At 41.2% G+C, this 24,776-nt stretch overlaps 1 protein-coding gene across 1 annotated transcript in view; it reads left to right on the top strand.

Annotated features, from left to right (window-relative positions):
* The window catches only part of IFT43 (intraflagellar transport 43), a 121,925-nt gene that overhangs the window by 33,626 nt on the left and 63,523 nt on the right, over nucleotides 1–24,776 (top strand). The window contains exon 3 of the mRNA XM_027844907.1: nucleotides 5,387–5,451. Coding sequence (XP_027700708.1) covers nucleotides 5,387–5,451 — 65 coding nt within the window. The remainder of the gene's footprint in view (nucleotides 1–5,386; nucleotides 5,452–24,776) is intronic.

Raw genomic sequence — 24,776 nt, 5'->3', positions numbered from 1 at the left:
GTGAAATTACATTCTAATTAGGGAGACAGTGAGAACATAGAACATACATATACCCTATAAAGTTAAGAAATACAAATAGATGTGAAATAGTTAAATACCAGGTAGTTTGGAAGGGGGGCAGTAGCCCTAAGGGGTTGAGGAAAGACTTTATGTAGAAGATGGGGCTTTGGCTTTGTCTGGTCAGGTTTCAGGTCCTGCTTCCTCCATTAAACTTTTCCTAACCTTTTCACCCTTACTGGAATCTTATCTCAGTTTTGAATACTTAGAGGCATTTTTCATCCCTTGAATGCCTAGAATCAGCTAAGTGGCCTGGGTCCTGGAGTTATGATTGTTCAGTATTTTCAGTTGTGTCCCCTGGTGACCCCATTTAGCATTTTCTTGGCAAAGATACTGGAGTGGTTTGCCATTTCCTTCTCCAGCTCATTTTACAATTGAGGAAACTGAGGCAAACAGGGTGAAATGACTTGCCTAGGGTCACACAGCTTGTGTGAGGCCAGATTTGAACTCAGGTCCTGAAGACTTGAGTTCAAATGCGATTTGTGGATACTTTTAGCTGTGTAATTCTGAGTATGTCACCTAATCTCCATCTGCTTCAGTTTTGTACCACCATTGTAAAATGGTGGTAATAATAGCACCTGCCTCCCACGGTTGCTATGAGGATCAAATGAGATAATATTTTTAAAATTTATTTTTAAAATTTTATTTTTATTTTCAGTTCCAAATTCTCTCCTTCTCCCAGTCCCTTCCCCAGCCATTGAGAAGGCTGGAAATATGATACACATTATACACATGAAGTCATATGAAACATATTAGCCTAGCCGTGTTCCAGGAAAAAAAATCAAGAAAAATAAAGGGAAAAAATAAAATAAAGGGAAATAAATAAAGGGAAATAATAAAGGGAAAGAAATGGGAATAAATAAAGGGAAAAAAATGTTTGTTTGCTATTTGAGTCCATCAGCTCTCTACAAATGAGATAATATTTATAAAATGATTAGCACAGTATCAGGCACATGGTAGGTATTTAATAAATGCTTGCTTTCTTCCCATGTACTTAATAATGGTCTGTACCATGTAGCATCCCATTTAGTTTAGACAGTCACAGAATCTCAAAGATGGAAGGGATCTCAGGGTCTTTCCAACTCATACCAGACCAAGAATGACCTCATCAGCATCCCTGACGACTGGTCTTCTAGCCTTTGCTCAAAGACCTTCAATGACAGGGAATCACTGCTCTGATCCTCACTTGGCTTGTCTGTAAAATGATGGGGTCAGACTGGGCAATTTCTAAGATTCCTTCCAATGTGAAATTCTGCGAAATGCCTTTCAAGGCAGCTCATTCCACTCTTGGATAGTTTCAGTTGTTAAGGAATTTTTCCTTACATCAAGCGTAAATTTATCTTTGCAACTTCTGCCCATCGTTACTAGTTCTGGTTTTTGGTCATATGCTGCCTTGTTTTGTTTGCCAATTATTTCATATGTGCAAATCTTGTTTGCCCATCTAAATTGTAAACTCCCTGAGGTTAGGTTCCATGTCTTTTTCTTTATCCTCCTCAGTACCCAGCACTGTATTGAGTTCAGTATAGGTGTTCTCTGGGGTACATATGATCAATGCTGATTGATTCTCCCCTTTTCAGGAAGGCTAGGAGCAACAGATGGACTTAGATTCATAAAACTTTATAAATTTTGTAGTTGGCAAGATACTCAGAAGTTATTGAGTCTAAATCCTAAGATTTTGGAACTCTTTTATTTTTTAAATGCTAAGCCTAAATCTGCTTCTTTTTCAACCTCCAACCATTTTAAAAAAAGATTTATTAATTTATTTTTAGTTTTCAACATTCACTTCCACAAGATTTTGAGTTCCATATTTTCTCCCCATCTCATCCCTCCCCCAACCCCAAGACAGCGTGCATTCTGAATACCTTTTCCCCTAATCTGCCCTCCCTTCTATCTCCTCCCCCTTTCTCCTATCCCCTTCCTCCTCTATTTTCCTATAGGGCAGGATAGATTTCTATACCCCATTGCCTGTATATCTTATTTCCCAGTTGCATGTGAAAACAATTTTTTTAACATTTGTTTTTAAAACTTTGGGTTCCAAATTTTCTCTCTTCCTCCCTCCCCACTCACCTTCATTGAGAAGCAACTTGATACAAGTTATACTTACATAGTCATGCAAAACACTTCCATAGAGGTCATGCTGTGGAAAACTAACTATATTTCCCTTCATCCTGTCTAGCCCCCTGTTTATTCTATTCTCTATTTTGACCCTGTCCCTCCTCAGATATGTTTGCTTCTGATTATCCCCTCCCCTAATCTGCCCTCCCCTCTATCATCCCCCTTTATCCTCTTACCCCCTATTTTCCTATAGGGTAAGATAGCTTTCCATACCCAATTGAGTGTGTATGTTATTCCCTCCTTAAGCCAAATCCAATGAGAATAAGATTCACTCATTCCCTCTTACCTTCACCCACTTCCCCTCCACTGTAAAAGCCTTTTCTTATCTGTTTTATGTGAGATAATTTACCCTATTTTACATCTCCCTTTCTTTTTCTCCCTGTATAATCCTCTCTCTCCCAACTCTGAGCAATAGACCTTTCCAACCAATCATCCAGGTTGTCTTGGGCTGGAAATTTGTTTCACTGTCTTTTTGTGGGTTCTGCTGCTCTAGAATTTGTTTAGAGCCATTTTTTTACAGGTAATTTGGAGGGGTTTGGGGGAGAGCTCAAGCAAGTCACTGCTTTTACTCCATCATTCTGGTTCCACCCCCCCAACCATTTTTTTTCACCCTCTTTCTCATGCTTTCATTCTCATCCATTTGACAAATATTGATCTTTCTTTTGTGTTTCTAAGAGACAAAAGATAGCTTGACTTCAGTATATATAATTCTTTGGATTGCCATAAGATTTTTTAAAAATCTCATTTTATAGATATGGGTACCTGGGGCCCAGAGAAATTAAGTGATTTGCCCAAAGTCACATAAGTGATTAGTGGCAGAGCTGAGATTTGAACCCAGGCCTCCTGATTCCCCCATCTAGTGTTCTTTACACTGCACCAGGCTAGAATTGAGGTAGTTCAGAGCTTCTTATTTGAGAGTTGACAGAATTATCCATTGTAGCCTTTGCAGAAAGATTCAGTGTGGCATTTTAGCATGTTCTTGATGTGGCTTATGGGTTTCCATTTCCAGAGAAGGAGACTAATGTCCTTGTTGGCCTCCTTTATAGTGTACTGCCATGGCTTCCATTTATATAGGACTTTACATGCATGACCTGACTGGGTCTTCACAATACCCAAATAGTATCATTTCCATTATACGGATAAGGAGGCCAAGGCTCAGAAGACTTTTCCCAGATTAGACGGGTAATAAGTGACCGAGCCAGGACTTAAATTTAATTCCTGTTTCAACACTCTTTACGCTATTCCACATTGCCTTAAATGGAAAGTATAAAAGATATTTTGACACTTTGAAAAATAATTCTCAGAAAAAAAGTTATCGAGTAGGTTAAAAAGTAAAAGTATGTTTTAGGGAAAATATTTGCATCAACCATCTCATAAAAAAACCAAGAAGAAACCAAAACCTAATGTCCCATATCTGTAGGGAATTGACACTAGCACATAAAAGTAAAAACATTCCTCCAAAGTTCAGCAGTCAAATCAAAGGATATAAACAGTGTCCAAGAGAATAAATTCAAAATATCAACAGCAATGTAAAAAATGCTCCTAATCACACATAAGAAGAGAAATCCAAATCACAGCTCTGAGGTATCACTTCAAACCTATCACATTAGCAAAGATAGTGAAAGAAGGAAATAAGGACTACAGGATGACAGATATACCAATACAGGGAACTGTTGCTGCAGCCTTGAATTAGAACTGCCACTATGGAAACAAGTTTGGAGTTATGCACAGAAAAAAAGGCCACTAACTGTTGGTACTCTTTGCCCCGTTGGTCCCATTAATGGACTTTTAACCTAAAGAGGTTAATGATAAAAAGGTGCCATATGTTCCAGAATATTCATAGAAATATTTTTTGTAGTAGGACGAAGTTGGAAACAAAGTATATGCCATTAATTGGACAGAATAACTAAATAAACATAATATAATATATTAATATATCTATTCAATATAATATCAATATAACATATTGATATTAATGATAATAATATAATATATTGATATATTCAATATAATATATATTCAATATAACATATTGAATATAATGAAGTATTGTGAACATAATCAGTAAACACTTATGAAATACCTGCTGTGTGCCAGGCGCTATGCTTAGCTCTGGGGATTATAAAAAGAGGCAAAAGACATTGTTTGCTTTCAAGGAGTTTACAATCTAATGAATGACAAACACGAGGAATTCAGAGAAACATGGCAAGACTGTGAACTAATGCACAAAACAGAACCAGGAGAAAAACATGCTGAATGATTACAATAATGTAAATGAAGACAATGGAATTTAGATCTAATAAAATGGTATCCAGGATTGGTTCCAGGTGACTGCTATGAAAATATAATTCCTCTCTGTTAAGGAATAGTAAACCAAGAATGAATAATGATGTTACTTAGTCTTTTCAGCCTCAATCAGGTAAGTTTGCTTAACTTGTTTTTATTTTTATTGTTTGGTGAAAGGGCAATTTGAGAGTTATTGGGAAGTGATCCTTCAAATCCTAGATTTAAAAGCTTTTGCTCTCATCAATAAGGCATTTTTTTTTTAAAGTTAGAGAGTAAGTTTTGAGTAATTCATAGGAAATTTCAGTGAGCCTAACATTTCAATGCATTAGTGTTACTGGCATTTCTAAAACTTAGTGAAAGCAGTGATGAATATTTAAATTTCTTAGAAACATAAATTAATGTTTTTACTATAAATTTACTTTTAATATTTTTAACTATTTAATTTACTATTAATTTTTTAATAACTCACTATTAATGTTTTATCAGTTCAACCTTGGTTATTAAACCAAAAAAAAAAAAAAAGATGAGACTGCTTTTCTGTTCCTATGTTGGTACTTTTACTACTTTATTTCCTTATTCAATTAGGTGTTATTCATAATCACTGAATATTTTTAGGTCTTATGTTCTGAAGTCTTCAGATTGGGTTTCCCAACTGCTACATTTCAACTTATTATTTCCTCCCTAAATAATCAGTACAAGTTTTAGTGAACCAAATATAGTTCATGAAAGCATTTCTCTGTGAACTTTTAACAAAAGCAGAGTTTGAAGGAGAGTGAGAATCTTGATACTCCAGTTTTTGAATTAGTTAATAAATTCTCCATCCTGAAGAATGATTTTGGTTCTGTTGACCACAGGCAAACAAATTATTGTTAGAGTCAAGCCTTATGTATGAATATGTTGTTTTAGCTTCTTTCTTTCCTCTTTACAGGGTCCCCCACCAAAGCCAGCCCGACGACAAGGAGGATGGGCAGATGATTCTGTGAAAGTCTCAAAGTGAGTACCCGGAATTTTCACAGTGAGAATGATTGTTTCCTTGTCTTGGCAAATTTGCTCCTCTGGAAGTAAATCCCCAAAGTGCAATAGAAAGGATGGGTAATAGTGGTCAGTGAATTCTGCAGTTGGGATTTTACCCTGCACAAATTATTCAGTCAGAAAAGAAAGTTTTTACTCTTCTAGATGACCAGGAAGCTATGTCAAGGAAGCAAGGGCCAACTGGGTGTCAGGGAAAGCTTTGTCCTGGTCCTACTCCATGTTGGCTGATGCTGGTGGTGGTGGGTGGTGGGGGGATAGCATGTTGGGACAGGTAAAGAAGCTGTATCAGCAGAGCTGAGGCCATTCAGACCCCTGGGGGCTGACTTGTCTTCTTTTAGGACTCTGGAGTGAGGAAGTGCAGCCTGCACTTTAGGACCTGGAGGGCCACATATGACCTCGAGGCCACAGGTTCCCCACCCCTGTTTTAGGCAAAGCCTCCCAATGTTGTGTGTGGGAGGAAAGAGTTTGTCAGGGAAACACTAGTGCTGTCACATATGTTGCTCAGCTGATATCTTAAGTTTAAGATTACCTGCTGTAAGCATCAGATGGAGAATAATAACAATAATAATAGTAATAATAATAATAATAATAGCTAGCATTTATATGGTGCTTTAAGTTTTATAAAGCACTTTGTAAATATTTTATTTTAACCTCACGACAACCTTGAAAGGTGGCTGTTATAATTATCCCCATATAGTTGAGGAAACTGAGACAGACAAAGATTAAGTGGCTGGCTCTGAGTCACCCACCTAGTTTGAGGCCAGATTTGAACTCTGGGAGATTTGTCTGTCAGGAAAACTCTGGGTCCAGCTCCCTATCTCCAGTCCTCCTTTGTTGCTCTATGTCAGTTGTCAAATTATAGCAAATGGAGAAATTTTGAATGCTTTAGATAAGTTCACTTACCTTGGCAGTACACTTTCCAAGGATGTCCACATAGGTAATGAAGTTAATGCACACATTGCCAGAGCTAGCTCAATGTTTGAGAGGCTCTAAAAGAATGTGTGGGAAAGAAGAGGCATTGGACTGACTACCAAGCTGAATGACTGTACAGAGCCGTTGTGTTGACCTCATGGTTGTACGCCTGTGAAAACCTGGACCGTATCCCAGCACCATGCCAGGAAACTGAATGCTTCTGTTTGAATTGTCTTAGGAAGATTGAAGATCGTCTGATAAGATGAGGTACTGGACGCTGAGGTCCTTTCTCAAGATGAACTGCTGAGCATTCAAACTCTCCTGCAGAGAGTGCAATTCCAGTGGGCTGGCCACATTGTGTGAATGTCAAAAGACTATTTTACAGAGAACTCGTACGAGGCACGGCTGACATGTAGGTCAGAAGACGCGATACAAGGACACCCTCAAGGTTTCTCTGAAGAACTTTGGAGTCAATTGTGAGACACGGGAGAGTCTGGCACGACTGCTCAGCATATGCGCCGCGCGGCGTGCCTGTATTAAAGAAGACGCAGCATTAAAGAAAGCAGAATCACAGTAGCTTACAGGAAACATGAGCTGCACAAGTTTAGAGACATCTCCATCCCAAACATTCGTATGGACTATTTGTGCCCAACCTGTGGTAAAACCTTCCCAGCTTGTATGGGTCTGATTAGCCATGGCCAAACACTCTGCACCTTGACCCCAACATCATGACCAACATCGGTCCTCTTCAAGTATGAAGGATGAACAAACAGTAATCTACTTATAGGTCAAAGAGTTTTCACATTACCTTTCCTATGGTGATGGCAATGCCTTCCTGTTTCTGTGCTTCTCCAATGTGACTTCTGGGACCATTTCAAATATCATATCCAGTCATTGATCATATAGCATAGTGTCTAGGGAGGATAGATGATAGATATAAATATATGCACACACATATATACATATATTTATATAATATTATGTCTGTGGCGGGGTGTGTGTGTGTATTTTTTTTTTTTTTACATAAGAATGCAAGAGCCCTGGGATGGTTAAAATTTACCTAGATACTTTCATATGAGGGGCAGTTTAGGAGACTGTTTTGAATGAGAAAAAAAATTCACGATTATTTTGAATATCAGAATTTTTCCTCATAGCAAGTTTACATTGCAGAACTTGTCATTTGATGATCATAGTAGGAATAGCAGAAATTCAAACATTTATTCACAGAAGTGTCCTGTGCACCATCAGATGAGGTGTTTGGAATTAAGTTAATGTTATAATGTTTCTTCTTTGCTTCTAGTAGTGGAACTGACTAAGTTGTATTTATTACTCTGCATAGGAGTTCTTAAGACCTTGGGTCTATGAACTTGTTCAGTAAAATAATTTGATAACTGTATTTCAGTAGAATCGGTTGACTTTATAATCCTATGTATTTTATTGTTTGCATTTGTTCCTTAGGCTTCACCAGACTGCCAAAGGGGTTCATGACACAAAAGGGGTTATGCCATTCTGGCTAGATACCCATGTTGGGAAGGTTATGTGTAGGCCTGCTATGAATCAGGGCAGTAGGTAGTGATTGTCAAAGATTTTCTCTTGACACACCTTTCCTACCATATCCTCATCTTTCTCCCTGATACAAAAATGAATCAAGATTTCCATGTTGTTGAAAAGGGTAGGTCAGTAAATAACACAGAATCAGGAAATTATAGACTAACAGAGTATACAACCCTTTCCCAAGGTATGAAACATGACCGCCGCACCTCCAACAGGTGACCATTCAGCTTGGATCGAAGACTTACAGTGTTAAGGAATGCATGACCTCCTGTTGTAACTCATCTCATTGCCTTTCACTGAAGGATAGAAGACACTTAACAGGGAGAATTGTTTGCAGAATGAGGGAATTAATAACAGATTTGTTTTCAGTCATGTAATTCTAGAAAATCATGCCTTGAAATATTTGACCTCTCCCACCCTGGCTCACCTCTTTCATGATGCTAGAATTTTGACGGTAGGCACTGTCCTGAATAAGCCGGGGTTGGTTGGAGCTAATTTTTTTCTTTGAAGTTCTTCGGGATTTATTGATAATTGAAAAATATTTAACCAAAATAAAGTAAATAAAACTGTGTTCAGTCCAATATCATTATAGTATTTATATAACACTTTCAAGTTTACTGAGCACTTTAGAAATATTATCTCTTTTTATCCTCACAGCAACCCTAGGAGATAGATGTTATTATTATCCCCTTTTTGCAGATGAGGAAACTGAGGCATACAGAGTTTAGGTGATATCCTAAGGCTGAGGTCGGTTTTGAACTCAGGACTTCTTGACTCTAAGTACAGTGCTGTATCTGCTACATCAACCAGACATCATACCAGGTGTTACCTTTAAAATATATATGGCTGGTTTGGTGTCTGATTGGCACTCGGCTCTCACCTGTGGCTCCAAGAAGCTGTAGCATGCCCAGAGGCCACACCCCATTAAAACCATCGAGGCAGACAGGCGAAATCAGGTTGAGGATAACTGACAGGCCTCAGACTCGCTGGTGAGGTGGGGGATGTCTACCCCAAGCATGTGAAGACCCCCCCCCCACCCCCCCTGCGGAATGGGTGGGCGAAAACAATTTGTCCCAATAGCCACGAAGGCAGTTGGATATGACTGAACAACTAGAAGAAGAGATTTGGAGATGAAGGGGAACCTTGAGGTCACCTGATGTGACCCATTCATTTTACAGCGGCAGGCACTGTTGTGTGGTTTGTCCTTCTTCTGGAAGAGGACCATGATGTCAGGAAGATGGTTCTGTGACTTACAATTGAATTGTATTTAAGTGAGGCAGGGCTGTGCAAAGTCACCAGCCTCACTGTTTCCTCCAGAGCCATCTGGGTCCAGTGGCCGGATATAGATCAGGATGACTGGAGATGGCCCTGGCAGGAATTGAGGACCTTAGAGAAGGAGTGAAGAAACTTGCCCAAGATCATATAGGTAGGTAGCAGCAGAGGCAAGATTTGAACCCAGATCCTCTGATTCCAAATGTACCACACTTTCCATTGTACCCCACTGCTGCCTTTAATTTCTTTGTTGTTAGAACATTGAATGGCTTTATCACACCGGAGTAAAATCATTATAAATTGAAGGTAATTAACATTTTTTGCTATCATTTTTGGAATATATACTTATTTTGTGTCATTTAGGGCAGAGGCTCTTTACCTGGGGTCTATGAACTTGTTTATAAAAATTTTTTTAAATAACTATTTTAATATGATTGGTTTCCTTTGGAATCCTCTGCATTCTATTTTATATATTTAAAAACGTGATTCAGAAGAAGGGGTTTGTAGGCTTTACCAGACTGGCAAAGGAGTCTCTGATTCAAAAAAAGGTTATGAACCCTGATTTAGAGTTGTTAATGCTATTACATCCTCTTCTGACCTATGAACTCCTTCCTAAGGGCAAGGCCTATGTTTTATCTGCACTTCCTATTTTCTCTAGGACCTAGCACCGCCAAGTAGGTACTTAAGAAATGTTTGTTAAATTGGATTAGGTTGAGGGTGTGGGGGTGGGGATTGCTTGTTTTTCTTGTTCTCCCATCTGCCATTAACGTTGTAGTGCCTGGGGCAGCAAGGTGGTGCAGTGGATAGCTTACCCACCCTGAAGTCACTAGGACCTGAGTTCAAACCCTGGGCAAGTCACCTAACCTTATTTGCCTCCAAAAACAAACAAACAAAAAAAAAACCATTGTATTATCTTTTCCAAGCATCTGTCCTATTCCTTCCTTTTTTTTTCTTGACCTCATCATAGCTTTTTTTTGTTTTCTTTGAGTCTTCTGCAAGTCTTTATTTATTCTGAGTCTTTAGCCTTCCTGACACTTTTATTAGATCTGGTAGCCCAGTCAGTAGGGTGGTAGATAGACTCATCTTCCTGAGTTCACAGACACTTACTGTGTTACCTTGGCCAAGTCACTTGACCATGTTGTCTCAATGTCCTCATCTATAAAATGAACTGGAGAAGGAAATAACCAACCACTCCAATATCTTTGCTAAGAAAACCCCAGAAAGTGGACACGACTGAAAATGACTAAACGACAAAAGCCCAGTAGATAGAGCACTCAGGATGCCCTGAGTTTAAATCCTGCCTCAGATACCAATGGACACAACATTGTGTAGCTGGATTTGAATCCTGACTCCAGGCCCGCCTAACCTGCCATCTAGCTGCCTCCTTATATACTATATCATATCATAAGATGGAGCTCCCTTTTATGTCACTACCAAAATACTTGTCAGTAGGAAAGGGAAGGGAGGGAGGTGCTTTGTGTGATCAGGGACTATGAGAAATAACGTATGATACAGCAGAGACAGGGCTGGTACTGGGGTCAGGGAGAGAAGGTCAGTCCCCAGCCTTCGTTTCTTTTTCCCCATTCCGTTCCCCAATGCACATGCCCACCCCTTCTAGAACCTTACCCCCAGCCTATCTCTTTTTATCCATTTTCTGCCTCTCTTTACATTTTTTAGCTTGTCTCATTTTCACTGTCGTTTTTCTCATTTCACTCATTTTCACCCTTTCTCTTCTCATTGGTATTTTAACCAAAGCAGTATCCTAATACTTTTAATTCTGATTTTCCCCCCTAAGTGGCAAATGGAAAAAGGCAGGAGGGGGTCTTTTATTAATAGGATTCTTTGGAGTTTTTTGATCCGTAGGCCCAAGCAGTTATAGCAACGATTCCCCAACCCTTTCCATGTATAATCCCCAAACATCATTCACTCTTGTTCTTGAGGGCAGGAATCATTTTCTTTTTTAAACTTTTTCTTTGTACCTCCCTGGCTGTATTTGGGCCACAACAGGAAAACTGTGGTCTGCCTTTGGTCTGAATCTCTGCTCTTAGGGTCCATTTCTGGCAGGCATTATGAGTATTTGTTAAATTAAACCTTCAGTTGCACTCTATTATTGTATGACATTCTGTGGTTTACAAAGTACTTTCTACATGTAGTATCTCAGTCAGGGTTCATAAAGGTGATATCTCCATTTTACAGATGAGGAAACTGAAGCTCAGAGAGGTTAATCAGTTTGTCCATGGTTACACAGCTTAAAGTTATAAAGGGACCAAAGGAACCTGGGATAAGAAAAGCATTTCAAATGTTTAGTGGATCACGGAGGCTTCTTTGATATTTTTACTTGAAATGTTGACTCTATGTGTCACCTTTCCTTTTTTCATAAATGACCTCCTGTGTGGCTATTCACAAAGCTAGATGGCAGCTTGGTGGCACAGTGGATAGAGCTCTGGACTTGGAGTCAGGAAGACCTGAGTTCAAATCCAGCCTCCGACATTTATTAGCAGTGTAACCCTGAGCAAGCCACTTAACTTCTGCTTGCCTCAGTTTCCTCATCGGTAAAATGAAGGTAGTAATAGCACTTACCTCCCAGAGTTGTTGTGAGGATAAAATGAGATAAGATTGGTAAAGTGCTCTATAAATGCTATTATTGCTATTATTAATCCTCCTCTTTCCATGATGCAGTTAAAAAGATGTTGAATTTGAACTCAGAGCACCTGTGTTCAGATCCCAGCTTTCATTGTTTCTTTGGAGAAGTTACTAAACTAGATAATCTTTAAGGTGCCTTCGTGCTCTCACTCTCTGCTCTTTGGATCCATTTCTGAAAGGCATTACGAGCACTCTTAACTTGCCACCTCCTTCACTGTGGGTGCAGCAGCAGTGATGAATGGAGAAGATGGAGCTCCCCTTTACGTCCCTGATTTCGCTACCAAAATGCTTGTCAGGAGGAAAGGGAAGCATCATCTGGGGAAAAGACTGCCCTCTCCTTGTTTGGGCCACGACAAGAAAATGAATCTGCTTTTAGTCAGAAGTTTTTGATATTTTTCATCCTGTAAGTAATGGATGATACCCACTTCCTCCACTCTCCATCTTGTTCCACCCCAAACAGTCTCATTCTTTGTCTCCCCCTTTTTATGCTGGCTCATTTTAAGATCTGGAAGAGATAGAGGGAGAGGCAGCTGGTAGAGGGGACCTATGTCGTAGAGCAATGCTTCTTAAACTGTGGGTTGCGACCCCATATGGGGCAGCAGTAAAAGAACGGGCAATGACCAAAAATTAATTAAAAATCAAACACTTAATGAATCCGAGGTGTTTCTGGCAGTGCTTGTCCATGTTGCAACGCAGCAACCTCACTGCAGCCGTGGTTCTGAATACACAGCGTGCGCACTTTGCACTGTGCATGCCGTCACATCGTCCAATGCCAACAAGTTGGGAGTGGAAGAACTTTAAAAAGCCCTGTCAGATAAAGTGTGTTGTAGTGGAAAGAACCCTGAATTTGGGGTCCCATCTTTACCATTCACTGCCCAGGAGACCCGGGGTCTTAACTCTTCACTTACCTCCTCTGGGCCTCAACGAAGGGTCTTAGACAATGATTCTAAAGTTCTAAAGTTCTTTTCAACTCTAACTCTCATGCTTATATGAGAAGTGAGACTAGTGTAACCACCAAATAGCCCTTTGACACTGTAGAACTCCATGACCCCCATTGAATTTCAGTGTGAGCCTCCATGAGGAGAGGGTCCCAGAACACTTCCTGGCTTAGAGGAATGTCCTGCAGAGCCACAACAATCAGTAGTGATTAGTATCATTCAGTGCTTATTCCATATCTTGGGACTGTAAAATTAGCGTTGTGGTTCTAAGACTGGAGTTATCATAGGATGACAGGATCATAGATTCAGAGCTGAAAGGGTCCTTAGAGGCCATCAGTTCTAGCCTCTTCATTTTACAGCTGAGGGAACTGAGGCATAGAGAAATTAAGTGACTTGTCCAGGGTCACACAGCTAGTGTATATGAAGTGGACTTCCAAATTCAGCACTATACCCACTATGCCGTGACTGAATCATCAAAAATAATCATTTTGAATTTCCACTTGGAGACCTTACTCATTGCAGAGAGATTCTCAGTGAATTCTCTGCCTAATCTCAAGTGCACTAAAGAAATAGAGGGTGTCATGTACCAAACTGTGGTGCACTTGGTGTCCAGTCATGTCAGTATCTCATACAGAAGGCAGTAGCAGCAATACATTTTCATTGGGATCTGTAGGGACAGTAATTCTGTGACAACTCTACTTTTAATGACCTTTATTGTCCAAAAACTCTTCTAAGGTATTGATGGCAGCTCAGTCTTTCCTTACCTAAGATTCCTGAATAAATTGTGTTGGCTATATAGGGGTATATGCCTAGCAGCCCTGCTATTTATATTAAAAGCATTTGTCCCTACTGATCCTTCCAAGCGGTAGGAAACAAAGGCCCCATGGGTCAGGGAAAAGCCTGCCATGACAAGGGGCATTATAGATTCGCAGGTTTACCTGCAAAATGAACAAAAGACTAATCCTGAGCTAGAGAGGGGCCTTTTCAAGTATTTATTTTCTGGGTAGATTTGGGGACCTTAAGGATGAAAAATGAAGTTAAACCTCCTAGGAAGAAATGAAGGATTTCAAGTGTCATTGTGTTTTATCTGTGCAAGATGACCCAAGAGGATAGAGTGCTGGACCTGGAGTCAGGAAGATCTGGGTTCACATCCCACCTCATGACAAGTCACTTAACCTCCTTCAGTTTCCTCATCTGTAAAAATCTGAGGGCCTGGACTCAGTGTCCTAGAAGGTCTTTTTAAACTCTAAAGCTAAATCCTTTGATGCTATGCTTCAGGCTGGGAGAATTTGAGAATTGAACTAAAAGGATTCCTGGTTGGCAGCTAGCAAAAGTTGAGGTTATGGGCTACCCCAAAACTGGCTATTTCTGAGAATAATCACACCTGCCTTGTCTCCCGCACTGAAAGAAAGAGTTTCAGAGGGCTCTCAGCCTAGAGTTGAGTTAACCATTGCCATGGACAGGCTTACACAAGGAGGGAGGGGGCTTTAATTAACCACATGCTGTTGATTGGGGTAGGCAGACCCAGGAGTGAGGAACAAAGCTGAACAAGGCAGGACTAAACTTAGAAAAAGAAGGAAGAAAAAGAAGTCTGATTAAGTTTTGTCTCAAAGTGTCTGTTTTTGGGTTTGTCCCTGCATTGATCTGCAAGGGAATGAGGCAAGTAATGGCCCCTCGGGGACCTTCAGGACTTTCTTCTCAATGTCAGCCGTCATTTTCAATCACCCTCTCCCTCCCAGTCATTAATTTTGGCCCAGGATCATGGGGACTTGTCCATCTATCACTCCTAATTGACACTAAATGATCTGTCAGTTTATTGATGAACGGCAGGAGTGGAATTGTCACAATATATTTTACTTTCTAACAACTCCTCCTGACAATTTTACCTTGTCCATCTCACTCTCCTCACATAAATCTCCATTGGCCTCTCATTCTTTCTCATGGGTTATTCTAGTGCCAGCCACTTCCACACCATCTGCACGCATCAAGGACATCAAGATGGCAGTCAAGTTGCAGTGTGGCAGGCCCAGAGTTTCTCCCTCTCTCTCTCTCACTTCCTTTTTTTTTTTAATGGCCAAGATGTTCAAGGAATACTAAAGGGCTTCTGTCATCTTTCTTTATGTCATTGCCCATAGCACAGTCCCTTCACCTTTGTTGATAGCAGCTAGTTTTTACATTCTTGTTGGCCTGCAAAAGTGAAAGGTAAGAACTCAAAACCCGAGGGGCTCTTAGACAGGTGAGCACAGTGGGTGGAGAGGTATTTCATTCCTTTAAACCAGCACCACTATAATCCAGTTCGTATATTAGAAAGATATGTGTCTGTAGTGAGTTAAGCATTGCTTAGGAATACATAGTTATTCAGTCTCCAGTTGAGGCTATGAAAAATTCTTCATTATCCTACGCCCAAGATAATATATATGAAGAGCATGATTGATTTAATTTTTTTTTAATCTGAAAAGCTTAAAAAAACACTTTCCAATTATTATTTTGTTAATTCTTACCCTGGTCCCATGAGATGGATGAGGAGCTAAATGTCATATGAGATCTAATTTTACTAGGGGAAAACTGAGTCCCAAGGAAGATTATATCAATAGTGAATCCAATTCTTGGTCTTCTGATTCCTAGTCAGTTAGCAGTTCTCTTAATAGTAGTCTCAGTTTTAGTTCTCTCTGTGGAGACTTCCAATTGTAGGCCATTTGCTTTGTACTTGCTTATCTTTTGCTTAAAACATAGAGAGTAACTTTGAAAGATGGTAAACGAGAATAACCTCCATGGGGCCTCTGTGTTGTTTTTGTGAGATTTTGTTAACAGTGAACCCACTGCTAAAGATAAAATAACTAACATCCAGCCTCTTTAATGAAAAAAAGTATTCTCCATCTACTAGGGGAAAGTGGGCTGGGTATTTCCATATGGAAGACATTGATGGGTGCTTCTAAAGGAATTTCCCCAAACTATCTCTTTCACTCCTAGTCCTTCACCTAGATCTTCAACTATTCTAAATCTAGTTTAGGGGAAGGATGCATTGCCCTAATTGCCCTCCCTTCCATAGTTTTCTCCCACTTGAGATGGATAAATGAATGAAAAAGTGTTTATTAAACATTTACAATGTGCCGGCCACCACGTTGAACATTGAGGCTATAGATTCAAAAAAGAGATGACCCCTTGTCCTCAAGGAACAAGTGAATGGAGCCATCAGGCCTTGGGGTGACATATCTGCACCCTTCCTGGAAGCAGTGGTAATATTCTTAGAGCAGAAGTAGAAAGGGGACCAAGCCACGTGGGTGGTGGCATATAGGAAATGGTGCAGGAGAAGCAAGATTGGTTGCCTCTTGGATATAGCTGACTCTCACTGATCTCTAGATTCTACGGTATGATTGAAAGGTGGAATTAGGTTGCCATTTTGCGAAAAATGAGTGTTGGAGTGAAAGGATGAAAAATACACTGGACATGCTTAAGTAGGCTATGTGCGAACTTTCCCAGTGTTTCTCCTACTTGACCCAAGAGCGATGGTGCCTTGGAAGTAGAACAAATGGCGCCTACAGATGATGGATCTGTTTTCTGCTGGCTTTTGAAGTTTGCAGAGTGATTGTTTTGATCACTTTTATTCATAGAGGAATCTGTAACCAGGCATCAGGCACGCTGACATTTCCTGTGTCTGAGAAGCAGCCTTTCAATTTTTCTCAACATTCCTCAATGGGATGATCTGGTAAATGTGGTCAAGGTTTTAAATGTGTTGCGGGTGCTCCATAGCATAAAGAGAATGAGGATAGACTATGTCTGAGCCACTCCCCCTCATTCTCCTTTATTTCCTCCTGGCCTCACCTTTTAACCTTGGGAGTTTCCTAGAGCTCCATTTGGGGCCCTCTTCTCCTCTTCCCTCTGTGCAATTTCACTTGGTGATCTCATCAGCTCCCAGGATTCCATTATCTCTATGCTGATGATTTGTAAATCTACTTATCTGGCCTCGACCTTTCTGCGGACCTGAAGTCGGGCCTATTGGACATCTAAGATTGGATGCCCTGTAGTCATCTGGGGGCCATTTCCTATCATCCTGATCTGTATCTTGCCACTGGACTCAGATGGCTCTGGAGGAGAAAGTGAGGCTGGTGACCTTGCACAGCCCTCCCTCACTTAAATCCAATTCATTTGCAAGTCATGGCATCACCTTGCTGATGTCATGGTCCTTTTCAAGAAGGAAGGATAAACAACAACAACAGCCTGTAGTCATCTTAAGTTCAGCATGTCCAAAACTGAACTCTTACCTGCAAAACCTTCCCTCCTCCAAACTCCTCTATTACTGTCAGAGGTGCCACGACCATCCTCCCTGTCCCTCAGGCTTGCAACCTAGCTGCCATTCTTGATTTCTCACTCTTTCTCACACCGCCACCCCCCCCCCCCCCCCCCCTTCCCCCCCCCTTCCCCCCCCCCCTCCTTTTTTTCTTTCTCTCTCTTTCCCCCCCCCCCCCCCCCCCCCCCCCCATTCCCTTGTCCGATCTGTTACCAAGGTCTGTTGATTTTACCTTTGTACTGTTAACAAAAGACCCCCAGGCCCATAAAGGGACCTGAAACGAAACAGAGTCAGACACCAATTAAAAATGTTTATTGTCTGAGAAAAGACTCGTAAGGGAGACAAGATTCTACAAGAGAGCAGAGAAGGAGAGAGAATTCTTCAACTACTCCAAGGGGAGTAGAAAAAGAGTGAGATATTATAGATTCTAGCGGTTTTTGGGCAGACAGCTGGGGTTAAGGGAGAGGACATCTGCAGAAATGATAAGCCAGGCAGCAGGATGTTTAGAAGGTCCTGAGCAAGATCTTGAGTCTTCTGCTCCAGGTTTCCCTTGAGCTCATCAAGGCTAGTTCTGTGGTTTCTGGAAGCTCTAGGCATCTCCAAATTTAGCTAGAGTTTGCTCGCAAAGGATCACTGGTATGTCAAGCAGTTTTGGGCTTCAGAAGCCTTCTAATTGGCTGGTTCTTGTGTAACTCCATTGTCCCGCTCCTCTGTGAGGAAGGGAAATTCTAACATATAGTATAGTCACTACAGAGCCCGTGTTCACAGTACCATCTATTGTATAAGCCCTCTTCTTTCCTCCGATGCTGGTGGAAGCCTTCATCCCTCAGGCCCGAACTACTACCATAGCTTACTGGTTGTTCTGCCTGTCACACATCTCTTCCCTCTTCAGCCTCCAGAGGGATCTTCCTAAAGAACAGATCTGAGTATATTTATCTCTCTCCCCCTTCTGCACTCCACCATCAAATTCCAGGGACTCCCTATCATCTCCAGGATCAAATAATAATGTTATGGCTTTCAAAGCTCTTCATTACTTATTCTCTCTTGAGACCCTTCCCCACCCCAACCTTTCCAAACTTTTTACTCCTTATAGCAACTTCCCCCCCTTCCCCCACATACTCTTTGATCCAGTGACACTGACTTCCTTACTGTTTCTCAAACAAGACACTCCGTCTCCCGAGTCCCGCCATTTTCACTGGCTATCCCATGCCTAGAATGCCTTCCCTCCTCATTTCCTCCCCCTGGCTTCCCTGGTTTCCATCAAGTCCCAGCTAAAATCTCACCTTCTCCAGGAAACCTTTCCTGGTCCCTCCTAATGCTAGTGCCTTCCCTCTGTCAATTTTCTCCAGTTTCTCCTGTTTATAGCTTGTTTGTGCATAGTTGTTTGCAGGTTGTCTCCTTCATTAGACTGTGAGCTCCTTGAGAGCGGGGACTGTCTTTTACCTTTCTTTTTATCCCTGATCCTTACAACATTGCCTGGCGCATAGTAGGTGCTTAATGAATGTTTATTGACTAGTTTTCTGTCACTGAGAAATGTTGTTTGGGCATATCTGTCCTGTGTTCTTTTGGAATAAGATAGTGATGTTAGGTACAGAACAAGCAGGAATGGTTCAAGTGATATTTTTTTGGAATCGAGTGCTAGGGGAATCATGCCTGGTGTCATAAACTCAATTTGCATGTGCAAATGACTAAGTCAGAAATAATTGGAATCTTGAAAATCTGTCATGTGTTTCCCAAGTGAAGGGAATAGAAATCTGTTCCCCAAAGCCTCACGTGCTATATCATTCAGAAACTTTACTTCCTGCTCTGAAAAGTTAAAGTAATGTGGCTGTCAAATGTCTACTGTTGGTTTTCTCCTTGCAGTTTGGAGATAGATGAAATAATTCTCCTGGGCAGACTCTCAACATGGATAGGGATAAACCTGATGCTTAAGAGAACGTGATTTTGATTGAGGCCTGGGGGCCAAGTATAATATATCAGTTGCATTTCTATAAGACTGCCACAGTTCCACCAGTCAGCTAATATATCATTCAGTGGTAGGCAGCTTGGTAGCACAATGGATAGGGCACTGCACCTGGAGTTAGGAAGACTTGAGCTCAAATCAGGCCTGGCATTTATTAGCTGAATGGCCTTGGGCAAGTCTCTCTCTGTCTGCCTTGGTTTTGTCATCTGCAAAAAGGGGATATTAATAGCCACTACCTCTCAGGCTTGTTGTGAGGATAAAATGGATAATATGTGTAAAGTGCTTTATGCATCATAAATTTCCATCATTGTCATCATTATTTTTTATTATTATTAGTCCTTTCCAGCAATTTAGTAGGAGGCGTTCTATGAATAACCATTCCTAACTGTTGGGCCTAGGACAGGGTTGTGATATAATAGGGCCTATGAAAGTGTGGAAGGAATTTAGAGGCACTTAAAATTATCCTTTAAAAAAAAAAAAGCAAAACCATTTTAATTCACAGGTCATACTCATAAAACTGGTGCATCATTTCTCCATTGGTGTCAATCATTTTGTGTCCCATTTTTAGGGAATTCTCTTGTCCCATCAACCTCTTCCTTCAGCCTCTCATGACATTTCACCCATGGGAATGGGGTTGATTAGCTTGAAATGCTCAACCAGAGATTAAAGCTGGGAAAAGAGGTAGTAGTTCCTACTCTAAAGAACACTGAGATTCTAGATTTCACTTTATTGTGTGTTGTAAATGAGGCTGCATTTGTGGGGTTTGACCTTTACAGATGAATAGTTTTACTCTATTAAATTGTTAATGCATGTACCCCCAAACCTGCAGCTTTCAGTAATTTATTTCAGTTCAACAGATGCTGGTTACATATTTACCATGCACAGGGGTGTGTGTGTGTGTGTGTGTGTGTGTGTGTGTGTGATATTGTTGTTCATTCTTTGTTTTTTGAAGAGGCCCAATGACATCATGGGTAATTTCTTGATTTGCTTGTGGATTGCATTTAAGTGAGGTTGAGTTGTGCAAAGTTGTCACCCTCACTCTTCCTGAGTCATTGAAGTCCACTAGCAAGAAAAAAGTTAAGACAATAACGGCCCAGGATACAGTGGATGACCTTGGAGTCTTTGGTATCTGACCGAGCTCTGAGCACTGCACGGCACTTGCTTCATCCTCCCTCACGGCCGTTGGAACAAATTGTTCTCATCTGCTCATTCCTCCAGGGAGTATCTTCACATGCTTGGGGTAGACTTTCCTCTAGCTCACTCACTGGGTTTGAGGCCTACTGGTTACCCTCAACCTAGTTTAGCACATCTGCCAAGATTATATTACTGGGCTGTGGGTGCTGCACATGCTGCAGCTTCTTGGAGCCACAGGTGAGAGTTGGATTTCAGGTGGACACCAAAGGTGGATGAGCAGCCCTGAAAAGGGTTTGGCAGCCCTCACTCCAGAGCTGTTAGCCCTCCCTGAACACCTCAGATATAATAATGAAGAAGACACTGGCTTTGACCTCCTAGAGTTTACGTCTAGTGGGGAATTAAATTGTGTAGAGAGCATGCCTCAGTGGGAGCTTGATAAGGTCCCCTGAGTCCTACCTTGTGTCTCCATTAGGTGTAAAATTCCTTGACAGGCCAAGTCCTGAGGAATCCTAAGGTTGATCTAGAGGAGGCTTTTATTGTAACGTTGATGATCCCTCTTTAGCACGGTGTAGACTCCCCTTGTCTCAAGTATCGCTGGGTGACTCTGCCTTGAAGATGAAGTCCCTTGGTACTTTTCACCCATCTCTTTGCAGATGAAGTTCCTATCTGATCTACCACCTTGAGTTTGAACTTTAAAACAGAAAAAGGAAGAGGAAGCACAGATAAATGGGGATAGAGAAAACTAGAGAGAGATGGACGGAGAAAAGCCAGTTTCACACATGCTTGTGTGTGCATGCACATGTATACATACACAGACACAGACATGTTCTGATTCCCTGGAAAAAGTCTGTGCAACTACTTAGTCATATCCCCCCGCCCCCCCAGGGCAACCAATTGCATGGGTGATTACGTGGCTCTAGAGTGGACAGCAATACAGCCCCACAGTCCTGAAGCAACTAGAGTTCTTAAGCTGAGGAATTCCTGGACCAAGCTTCGTATACACAAAGGAAAAGTCTCTGTCCTGAGCAGAAGCCAGAGCAGAGGAAGAACAAGGAACAGAGCTATGCTGGGGAGTGTCAAACCCAGAGCACTGGGATTCATATGGAGTCTGCAGGGCTAGGAAATGAGTCTCTAGTGACCCCCATTTTTAACCCTAGTGGGAGGAATTCAGGCAAAGGACTCCGAACTTTTCTAATTGCACAACCCTTTCTATAAAACATTTTTTGAGCACAACATATGTGTGCTTCTGTACTGATAATTAGTTGGCACCGGTGATAGAGCACAGGCCTGGAGTCAAGAAGACCTGAGGTCAAATCCAGCCTCACACACTTACCAGCTGTGTGACCCTGGGCAAGTCACTTAATCTCTGTTTGTCTCAGTTTCCTCATATGTAAAAACGAGGATAATAATAACAGCTACCTTACAGGGTTGCTGTGAGGATCAAATGAGATAATACGTTAAAGTTCTTCACAAATCTTAAAGCATTTTATAAATATTATTTATTTATTTTAAAAGGATGAGATACTGATGAAATAAAAATTGAGCCTATAGTTACTTTCCACTTTGGGAATCAGGGATCTAGTGAACAATATAGGTCACTGGGAGACACAGGACTTACCAAAGAGGGAAGATAAATTGATTTGACTGTTGTCTTAGATATAAACGTTGTTTGTGTTCTGTGGTTTTTGTCAGGTGGAACAAGACCTACTCTATATTTGATATTATGCTAACCTTTTAGGGAAGGAGAGGGGCTTTACTTTTTATAGACTGAGGCATGAGTCAAATTCTGGTATTCCCAGGTAAAGCCCTGAATCGGAGTATGAGCCAAAGAGATATTGATTAGAGGGATCCCCAAAATGGAACCCTGTCTGTGTAAACCCTGAGCTTTAATTTAGGGGCCACGGCTTACAATTGTATACAAATAACTACTTTTTAAAAAGCAGAATGCAAATGGGTGATAATATGTGAAGTATTGTGGGGAGTTCGTAGCACAGAAAATTCATTTCTGGATCGGGGATGATTCCATGAGAGGAACTTTGAAGGATGGATAAACCAACAGAATTGTGAGAGACAGGGGCATCCAAATGGAGGGAACAGAATAAGCATAGGTATCTAGATGGGGAAGTATAGGTTATGTTTAGAAGGTGGTAAGTAGTCTAATTTAACAACAGCTTTGAGTAGTGAGAGGGTAGGGTCAGAAAGGTATATTACAGATTATGAAGAGCCTTGAATGCCAGGACAAGGAATTTGGCCTATATTAAATAGGGAGTTGGGGCAGCTAGGTGGTGCCATAGTGCACAGAGCACTGGTCCTGAATACTTAGTAGCTTGTAACTACTTAACCTTATTTGCCTCAGTTTCCTCATCTGTAAAATGAGTTGGAGAAGGAAATGACAAACCACTCCAGTATCTGTGCTAAGAAAACCTCAAATGGGGTCATGAAGAGTCAGACATGATTGAAATGACTGAACAAGAACAACAAAATAGGGAGTCATCAGCAGGTTTTGAGCAGCAGAGTGATGTGATCAGATCTGTGCATGAGGAAGGTTAATCTGGCAGTTAAATGAAGATGGAATTGAAGCAGGGAACAGGTGGAGACAAGGAGCTGGGTCTGGGCCTGGAGTAGGTGGCAACTGGAAAAATGGAAAGGAGATCACAGGGATGAGAGATGCAGTCGGCAAGATTTAGCAACAAATTGGACGAATGCTAATTGTCACAAGGGCAAGAGAACAGAGATGTCTCAATGTGAATCTGTTTTCACGACTAGAAAAGTAGCTCCAAGCCCGTGTCCCCCTGAAGTCAGGAGCATCACCTTCACATGCTGAGGACAACATACAGTTTGCCCCAGAAAGGTGAGATTTTATGAACGACTAATTTGGGTCTCATCCTGGCCATGTTCTTTCTCTCTTTCTCTCCTCTAAGACAGTTATAGATAGGAACATTGTCAAGTGAGTAGTTGGGAGATGTGTTTTCTTTACCATTTAACTGATATTTGTTATTCTTTTCCTTGTATGGTTAATTGGTGGAAGGATTCTTCATTATCCGTTCATCTGCCATACTTTCCCATTAGATTGTAATCTCCATGAGGGTAGGAACTGTCTTTTACTTATCTGTATCCCTGTCAGCACCTGTATACTTTACTTGTAGCAGGCACTCTATAAACACTTGTTGCTGGCTGTCTCTGATGTGTTTGCAGCCCGTTTTCCTGGGAGTGTGGGGAATGTCCCTGAGAGAATTATGGATGAGGAGACAAGCCCTTGCTATCTCATCACTCAGCCTATGTCCAAAGCTGCTGTGTGGCTGCCAGGCTTTCGAGAAGGTGAGAGCTAAGTGAATTGCCCACTTCCATGAAGAGAGCAGGCTAATGCTGCCGTTCAAAGACTTAATTAGGCAAATTATTAGGTTCATTTAGGCTGCGGAAATGATCATTCTTTTGCCCGTCAGGAATTGGATCTGTTCCCAGGTGGCCAGTGCTGTTGCTTGATACGGGTTCCTGGTGTAGCTGTTTCTTGATTTGGCATTTAGGCTGCCCTTTCTGGGATATGGGGTTGTGAGCAAAGCAGTTAGAGCGTCTGTTAGCCTGAAGATGAAGAGCTTGAGGTTCTAAGTCAAACAGAGTGGGAGATTTGACTCTGAGGACCCTTTCTTTCCCATATTTTCTTTCTGTTTTTGGAAAAGTACTAAAACCTCTTTAGTACAGAAGGAGTGACAGGAACAAGCCTTTATATTAAGCACAGTTCTAAGCCTTTTACAAATACGATCTCATTTGATCCTTAGCAATGATCCTGTGAGGGTGCGTGTGCTATGATTATCCCCATTTTATAGTTGAGGAAACTGAGGCGGAAAGGGGTTAAGTGACTTGTCTAGGGTCACGCAGTCAATAAACCTATTATTAAGCACCAGCTGTATACCAGGCACTGTGCTTGTTGCTGCAGATACAAAGAACAACAAAAGACAGTCCTTACCCTCAAGGAGCTCACAATCTGTTGGGAGAGACAACAAGCAAAGAAAGATATATAAAAAAGGTATATATAGGATAAATAGAAAATGATTAACGGAGGGCACACACTAAAATTAATAGGTATTGGGGAAGGGTTTTGTGTAGAAGGAGGGGTTTTAGCTTGCTAGATGCAGAGATGTATTGGAGTCAATTACAGTATAATTTACTAAGAGCTTCTAATTTAGAGAGCTTAAACTGAACGGTATAGTAAAAAAAGGCATAAGCATTCAAATAACAATTGAAAAATTCAAGTGATTTCCCAAGGCAGACTGTGCTTATTTAAGCTCAGTGAGTGCTGTGAATTCAGAGGAAAGGATGATCCCGATGGGCTGGAATAGTCAGAAGAAGCTTGGTGGAGGAAGGAAGACTTGAGCTGAGTTTTGAACTGTGGGCAGGACTTAATTAGAGAGGAATGCAGTGGGTTTTCCACATAGGGAGAATGGCATGAAGGAAGACTTGGAGTTGGGAAATCGCAAGGCGCTCTTAGACAGGGAGCGCTGTACTCTTGCTGTGGTGGAGGGTTTTGTGTCATTTACACAAAGGTCATTTGGGCCTTAGAGGCCAATGAGTCCAACTTTTTCAT

Source organism: Vombatus ursinus, unplaced genomic scaffold (assembly GCF_900497805.2).
Source record: "Vombatus ursinus unplaced genomic scaffold, bare-nosed wombat genome assembly UNPS02014945.1, whole genome shotgun sequence".
NCBI classification, from domain to species: domain Eukaryota; kingdom Metazoa; phylum Chordata; class Mammalia; order Diprotodontia; family Vombatidae; genus Vombatus; species Vombatus ursinus.
The sequence above is the reverse complement of the archived record's forward strand: the minus strand, read 5'-3'. Positions and strand labels throughout refer to the sequence as shown.